Source organism: Lutjanus erythropterus, chromosome 3, assembly GCF_056507025.1.
Source record: "Lutjanus erythropterus isolate fLutEry1 chromosome 3, fLutEry1.hap2, whole genome shotgun sequence".
NCBI classification, from domain to species: domain Eukaryota; kingdom Metazoa; phylum Chordata; class Actinopteri; order Lutjaniformes; family Lutjanidae; genus Lutjanus; species Lutjanus erythropterus.
Window position 1 is genome coordinate 831,640 of NC_139319.1, and position 8,084 is coordinate 839,723.

General features: G+C 41.3%; 1 protein-coding gene across 2 annotated transcripts; it reads right to left on the reverse strand.

The window, feature by feature from the left end:
- Window positions 1–267: 267 nt before the first annotated feature.
- LOC146329316 (protein NLRC3-like) lies at window positions 268–7,684 on the reverse strand. Of its 2 annotated transcripts, XM_084714555.1 has the most exons (10): window positions 7,545–7,684; window positions 7,338–7,457; window positions 6,905–7,015; window positions 5,817–5,895; window positions 5,501–5,729; window positions 3,616–5,416; window positions 3,129–3,302; window positions 1,335–1,508; window positions 1,192–1,238; window positions 271–966 (listed from the first exon to the last, which is right to left on the reverse strand). In XM_084714555.1, the coding sequence occupies exons 1-10, from the start codon at window positions 7,667–7,669 to the stop codon at window positions 383–385; spliced, it is 3,444 nt and encodes a 1,147-aa protein (XP_084570681.1). In that variant the 5' UTR covers window positions 7,670–7,684; the 3' UTR covers window positions 271–382. The 2 variants fall into 2 exon arrangements, with proteins under 2 accessions (XP_084570680.1, XP_084570681.1); XM_084714554.1 differs by having other exon boundaries at window positions 268–966; window positions 3,616–5,729.
- Window positions 7,685–8,084: the final 400 nt, after the last annotated feature.

Consider the following 8,084-nt stretch of genomic DNA (forward strand, 5'->3'; position numbering starts at 1 on the left):
TTATAAAAACTGTGGAATCTGATTTGTACAAAATAAAATGATTGGTTTGATTTGATCTGTCCAAGAAAAAAAATAAATCATATTTTCATCATTTGTGTGTAACCTGATTTTATTGTATATACATATACATGTTTATTTATGTCAGAAAAAAATCAGATTATAAAGTTCATAAAATATAAAACTAAAATCTTCATGTTTGTCCAAAAACCTGAATGAAAATATTTAAAGGTTTTTAAAAAATCATGAACAAACATTCAGCAAAGTAAAAACACACATGGAGACAAAAAGTGTGTGTGTGTGTGTGTGTGTGTGTGTGTGTGTGTGTGTGTGTGTGTGTGTGTGTGTTTGTGTGTGTGTGTGTGTGTGTGTGTGTGTCTCCCTCCTACAGTGAACACAGAGACACTGAAGAACCAGACCAGACTCCAAATCCAGGATAAAGAGGTTGAGTGAATGTGGTGTTGAAGGTGTGGAGGTGGATCAGTTTGTCAGAGGAGACTCTGTAGAAGGACAGAGAGCCAGCAGGACAGTCCACATACACTGCTACTCTGTGAGAGACAGAGGAGGAGGAGGAGGAGGAGGAGGAGGAGGAAGAGGAGGAGGAGGAGGAGGAGGAGGAGGGCAGGTTTGTTTGTCTCTTATTGTGACAGACAGAGTAACCATCATCATCAGAGCACCTCAGACTCCAGGACTGATTATTCCATCCAAACACACTGTCATCACTGTTTCCTCTCCTGCTGATTCCTCTGTAACTCACTGATATATAAACTCTTCCTCTCCACTCGACCTCCCAGTAACAGCGACCAGTCAGATCATTTCCACACAGCAGCTGAGGGCAGAACTCAAACCTCTCTGGATGATCAGGATATGGCTGCTTCTCCTCTCTCACACGTGTCACCTTCCTGTTGTTGTCAGACAGTTGGAGGTTTGTGTTTACTGTGTTTGTGTCGACTGTGAGTTCACAGGCATCTGATGGAGAGAACGAGACACAACACAGCAGCAGTTTATCATCTAACACACCTGATGGGTTTATTTGTTGCTTCATTAACAGACTGACTGTTAATTAGATCAAAACTTCTCATCTTTCTGGATCTTCTTTCAAACTGACAGTTGAATGCAGATACAGAAGCTTTTGCTTTAAACTACTTGAACATGAGCTGCCTTGTTTTCATGAATCAGTGAACACACACTTACACTTCCTCACACCAGGTTTCAGCCACTGCTCTCCACCATGATCCACCCTGGAGGAAGAAACAAAGTCAGAATGAACCTTCAGAAGGTCTGATATCAACCACAGCTGCAAGTTTTGTGATCTGTTGTACCCCTTGTGTTCATACCTCAGAGTGTCCAGTCTCCAGTGTGGATCCTTTAGTCCAGCAGACAGAAGCTTCACTCCTGAGTCTCCTGGATGATTGTAGCTCAGGTCCAGCTCTCTCAGATGGGAGGGGTTGGATCTCAGAGCTGAGGCCAGAGAAGTACAGCCTTCCTCTGTGATCAGACAGCCTGACAGACTGGAGACACAGTAAAGTTGCTTTTAGCCCAAAACAAAACCTTCTTAATCATTGTGGGCAGACATCAGACATCTGTGAGATCAGAAAAATATCTAGAAATCTGTGCTGCTCTTTAGCTGCTACATGTTCCACCTTCTTCACCAGATAGTCTCTAACTGTGTCTCTCTGCTGTTTGCTGCTGGACAGGTAGTGTACAGTGGCTTCATCACAGCTTGTTTGATGAAAAACACACAGATGATCCATAGAGCTGGAGCCTATCCCAGCTGACACTGGGCGAGAGGCGGGGTTCACCCTGGACATGTCACCAGTTCATCACAAGACTGACACACAGAGACAAACAACCAATCACGTCCACCTACGGACAATTTACAGTCACCAATGAACCTGTTATAAGCTGCTATTATGAACCTGCAGGTCTTCGGTCTGTGGGAGGAAGCCAGAGTACGCTGAGACATTGCTGTGAGCCAACAGTGTGAACCACTGAACCACCGTGTCGCCCCAAACTGATGAGAGCAGTGAGACTGAAACACTGACTGACACAGTTAAGTTGTGTGTCGTAGAAACAAATCAGTCATCTGGAAGATCATCTTTTATATTACATATAGTCATTTGATCCATTGTTAATGTAAAAATACTACTTAAAGACTACTTAAAGAAGAAAGGAAATGTTGCTTTAAATAGTAAAAATACAAAGACCAGGGGTCTTCACCTGGACCTCTTAGCTGATTGATAGACAAAGCTGGAGCCTCATACTCCACATATTACACTGAATATTTTCACACGTTTCTGATAACTGATAATTACCTCCCTCTCATGGCTGAAAACAACAAGATTACCAATAATTTCACATTTTAATCATTTCAAAAGAAGTCCATACATCGTGTATCCTGTGAGGTAAAATGACTTTTTTTTTCCAAAGGAGTCTTGGTGAGTGTGACGAGATCATAGACGACAGCATCAGTTCTCTGTCTGAAAAGGCTCTGACACAAAGTAAATCAGTGAAAATATTAGAAACATTGTTTACTCTTAAACTGATATTGGTTTCTGCAAAGTAAAATGACTGTTTGTGTCAAAGGAGTGATATAACAGCCTCAGCTCCCCGTCGCTGAGTCGGCTCAGACTAGAGAGGCAGATTAAGTCGACAGGAGCAGAGAAGTTTTGTTCCACCGTTTGAGGAGGACAACAAGAAATTAATGAGGATTTAGGTTAGTGGAATTAATTGTTCTAATCCTTGGAATAAATTTCTGATTGAAGTGAAGAAAAACTTGAATGACAATATTTAGATTTTGGATTAAAACCATTTTCTCATGTTTAAGATGCTGATATTTACAGTATGTACATGAAACACTAAATTACATGGCTAATATGATATTGTGGGTTTGAGTTTCCAGAGGATTTAAAGCTGCTAATGTTACCTTTGCTGAACATTTTAAAGAAACTCTGACATTTTCACAAAGACAGTCATTTCCAGAAAGTCTGTCAGAAGAAACTGTTTGTTCTATGTGAGTTTAATCTAGAAGTGAAATCCAGTAGATGTTGGGGATCTTTTTTAATAGACATTAACTTGTATGTCAAGTAACATTTAAATGATCATCTGTTAAACAGAAAATAAATCCTGACCTGAGAGTCTCCAGTCTACAGTGTGGACTCTGGAGTCCAGCAGAGAGACGCTTCACTCCTGAATCCTGCAGGTCGTTGTTACTCAGGTCCAGGTCTCTCAGACTCGAGGACTGGGAGCTGAGGACTGAGGACAGAGCTTCACAGCTTCTCTCTGACAGATTACAGCCACTCAGCCTGAAGGAGAGTTAGAGATAAAGACAAACACTGAGACTGTTTCTGTTGTCTACAATATAATAAAACACATTTCTATGACTGCCCTTATTTTTCCATGATTAGTGTTTTTATTGTGTATATTACTGGGATCTAACAGCAACTGATGAACATTTCTAAAATTATAGTCACATCTCTGGAATCACAATAATTTTATCCTCAACTGAACTACAATGTGATGATGATTTTTTTCATTTCATGACTGCATTAATCTGTGGAGACACAATTAAACTCCACATGTGATGACATTATTATCTGCAGTTATCTGTGTACTTACAGAACTTTGTTGGAGGCTTTGACCACTGGCAGCAGCCTCAGAAGAGCCTCCTCTGAAGCAGAGTATTTCTTCAGGTCAAACACGTCCAGACCTTTTTCTGATGACAGTAAGATAAAGATCAGAGCTGACCACTGAGCAGGAGACAGTTCATCTGTGGACAGACGTCCTGAACTCAGGGACTGTTGGATCTCCTCCACTAGAGAACCATCATTCAGTTCATTCAGACAGTAGAACAGATTGATGTTTCTCTCTGGAGACAGATTCTCACTGATCTTCTCTTTGATGTACTTGACAGTTTCCTGATTGGTCCATGAGGTACTTCCTGTGTGTGTCACCAGACCTCGTAGGAGAGTCTGATTGGTCTGCAGTGAAAGACCCAGGAGGAAGCGGAGGAACAAGTCCAGGTGTCCATTTGGACTCTGTAAGGCTTTGTCCACAGCACTCTGGTAGAAATGTTTGTTTCTAAATAGTTTCTGTAGTAAGGAAGTAAGGAAGTAGTTTTTTTCTTCTGACAGCAGATTGACTCCAGAGTTGATGAATGTCAGATGGACATGAAGAGCAGCCAGAAACTCCTGAACACTCAGATGGACGAAGCAGAACACCTTGTCCTGGTACAGTCCACTCTCCTCTTTAAAGATCTGTGTGAACACTCCTGAGTACACTGAGGCTGCTCTGATATCGATGCCACACTCTGTCAGGTCTGATTCATAGAAGATCAGGTTTCCTTTCTGCAGCTGATCAAAAGCCAGTCTTCCCAGAGACTCAATCATCTTCCTGCTCTCTGGACTCCAGTGTGGATCTGTCTCAGATCCTCCATCATACTTGACATTCTTCAGTTTGGACTGAACCACCAGGAAATGGATGTACATCTCAGTCAGGGTCTTGGGCAGCTCTCCTCCCTCTCTGGTCTTCAACACGTCCTCCAGAACTGTAGCAGTGATCCAGCAGAAGACTGGGATGTGACACATGATGTGGAGGCTTCGTGATGTCTTGATGTGGGAGATGATTCTGCTGCTCTGCTTCTTATTTCTGAATCTCTTCCTGAAGTACTCCTCCTTCTGTGGGTCAGTGAACCCTCTGACCTCTGTCACCATGTCAACACAGTCAGGAGGGATCTGATTGGCTGCTGCAGGTCGTGTGGTTATCCAGAGGCGAGCAGAGGGAAGCAGTTTCCCCCTGATGAGGTTTGTCAGCAGCACATCCACTGAGGTGGACTCTGTAACATCAGTCAGGATCTCATTGTTGTGGAAGTCCAGAGGAAGTCGACACTCATCCAGACCATCAAAGATGAACACAACCTGGAACTCTTCAAACCTGCAGATTCCTGCTTCTTTGGTTTCAGTAAAGAACTGATGAACAAGTTCCACCAAGCTGAACTTTTTCTCTTTCAGCACATTCAGCTCTCTGAAAGTGAATGGAAACATGAACAGTATGTCCTGGTTGGTTTTGTCTTCAGTCCAGTCCAGAGTGAACTTCTGTGTTAAGACTGTTTTCCCGATGCCAGCCACTCCCTTTGTCATCACTGTTCTGATTGGTTCATCTCTTCGAGGTGAGGATTTAAAGATGTCTTCTTGTCTGATTGTTGTTTCTGGTCTGTCTGGTTTCCTGGATGATGTTTCAATCTGTCTGACCTCATGTTCATCATTGACCTCTGAAGCCCCTCCCTCTGTGATGTAGAGCTCTGTGTAGATCTGATTCAGAAGGGTTGGGTTTCCTGCTCTAGCAATCCCCTCAAATACACACTCAAACTTCTTCTTCAGGTTAGATTTGAGTCGACGTCGACAAACTGGAGCAAAAGTTCCTGAATAGAAACACAACAAATATGATGAGTGAGTGGATGTTATTGTTAATATGAGAAGAGTTGTGTGTGTGAAAATCCTCTTACTGCTCTGTAGACAGTCAGCCAGTGTCTCCTGCTTCATTGTCCTCAGGAAGTTCAGTGTGATCTTCAGAAATTTCTCTCTGCTGCTCCTCCTCTGTTCTTCCTCCTCACTGTCCACCACCTCCTCATCCTCACTCTGCCTCTCTAAGCATTTTGGGTAATCTGGACTCAGAACCTTCTGGAACTTTTTCAGCTCATTCTTCACAAAAGTGACAATGTTCTCCTCCAGATGCTGGAAAGAGTAATTTAAAAAAACTTAAAATTATATGTCTAATTTATTGGGAACGGAGGTAGAAGTTATTGTTGGACAGTTACAAACCATGAATATGGTGTCCAGGTCTTCTGGATGCTGCTGGACAGACTGACCACCAGGAACCTCTGACTGTTGCTCCTGAAGTCTGTGGAGAACAAGAAGTTCATAAATACAAAATGTTATTATAAAAAGCCACCCCCATATTTTATTTAATGTAATTGCCCTTTAATTTCATTTAATTGTAATTTCATTTCATTATAGCAACATAAAACATACAATGTTCCAAAGGTAAAACATCCTGCCTATGAAACAGTGTATACGAAAATAGGTGCTGTTGCCTCTTCTACACAAGAGGGAGTATCCCCTAAAGTGAGCATCTCTGCCAGATGTGAAGAATTTACAGGAAGTGACATGTGGTTAAGCAGTGTTTTAAAGCTCCACAGCCTTTCTGCCAGAAGAAAACACCATGTGGACATGAGCCCTTATTTCATTGCTTTGAACATTAGGTGAGTTTATGATGATTGTAAACAGAAAGTTTACTTGTCTTTTGTTAGAAACTCTGTGAATTAGTTCCCAGTACATCATGAATGCATCATTTCTGTCACAAAGACCAGACTGATGTTAGACTCTGTGAAGCAGGTAAAGAGAGGCAGACTAAGTTGAACATTTCTTCATGATTCAGGACCCACAACACTTTGCAGTTCAAAAATAAACTTGTCAGAGAAACTTCTTGTTGTTTCATGGAAAACTTGTTCTTTATTTCAGTCCTTCTCTCTTATTTTTCAATGTATTTTAATATTTCAGCTGTTGTTTAAATTGTCTGCTCTTTTATTGTTTGTGCTGTAGAGAACACTGGGCTATAGAGAACTAGATTTTTTTGTTTTGACGCTGTAAACAATGTTCAAAATATTAGTTCATTAAACTGATTATGTCATGTTGCTGATCATTAAGATGAAATCCTTTTTAAAATATGGTATGATGAGATAAGAGGAGTTGGAGAACCTTAAAGGAGTGTTCTTTAAAATGATGAACATCAATAAAATATTGTATGAATGAAATGAAACAACAACAACAACAACATTGTTAGAACTTTTACAGAACATGATGTAATCTTATGGGAACGTTCCCAGCTAGCTGGGACTATGTTGACTTACTGAGTCTCTGAAGGAAGTTGTCCTTTAAACTTTAAAGGTTGATCCTTGGACCAGTGACTCTTGATAGACACACAGCTGGGTTCAGGAGAGTCTGGTCTCTGTTGGTGGACACTGATAGAAACAGAGACAAACCAAGACAACGTTCAAATCTTCATCTGCATCCTTTTTGTTGCCATGACAACCACTGAATCACACACCCTATAGTTCAGAGATAGTTGACCACACTAAATAGTGTGTATATGGTATGAAGAGAGGAGTTGGAGAACCTTAGAGGAGTATTCTTTAAAATGATGAACATCAATAAAATATTGTATGAATGAAATAAAACAACAACAACAACAACAACAACAACAACAACATTGTTAGAACTTTTACAGAACATGATGTAATCTTATGGGAACATTCCCAGCTAGCTGGGACTATGTTGACTTACTGAGTCTCTGAAGGAAGTTGTCCTTTAAACTCTAAAGGTTGATTCATGGACCGGTGACTCTTGATGGACACACAGCTGGGTTCAGGTCCAGGAGAGTCTGGTCTCTGCTGCTGCTCTGGGCTTCAACACAACACACACACAGAGCTCTGACTGTGAATAATGATGCTGGAGTGATTTGTCATGAACAGTTAGAGATGCTCATCTCACCTCTGAGCTTTGGTCTGGATGTCATGTTCCCCACACAGAGTGGTTTTAGAGGGAGGGACTCCGTCCTCTGTCTCCTCACACTGATTCATAGCAGAGTCCACACCTTCACACAAACACAACAACATGCTGTCAGAGCTCACACATCATTTATCATCATCACAAACATACACAGCTCTGACTGGAGGAAACTAATGAGGTCCTCAGTCTTCTGTCACCCAAAAGGGGGCGTGACCATGACATTTAATCAAAGTACCTGTATGTGACGGTCTGATGTCTCCTCTCTGTGAGGAAGTTCACTCATTTAAATTTCTGTTTGAACTGATGTCTGCATTAAGGGACACCTTTAAACAACTGGAAATAGTTTTTTTCAAACCTAAAATAAATATTGATGTCAAACAGCAGATTTCCACTTACTGAACTTATTTCCATGAGTGTCTGTCAGTCCAGCTGCTCACTTGTGTCCTGATCAGGTCTGTGCAGAAAAACAGGGTTAGATTCATCTGAGTGTGACGACCTGCTTCAATATTAAAACACTATAAA

Coding starts and splice junctions, on each gene's coding strand:
- LOC146329316 (XM_084714554.1), bottom strand. CDS start 7,669: ATGTTGTTGTGTTTGTGTGAAGGTGTGGACTCTGCTATGAATCAGTGT. Junction 7,458..7,544: donor ATCCAGACCAAAGCTCAGAG/GTGAGATGAGCA, acceptor GTTGTGTTGAAG/CCCAGAGCAGCAGCAGAGAC. Junction 967..1,191: donor GAAACCTGGTGTGAGGAAGT/GTAAGTGTGTGT, acceptor TCTCTCCATCAG/ATGCCTGTGAACTCACAGTC.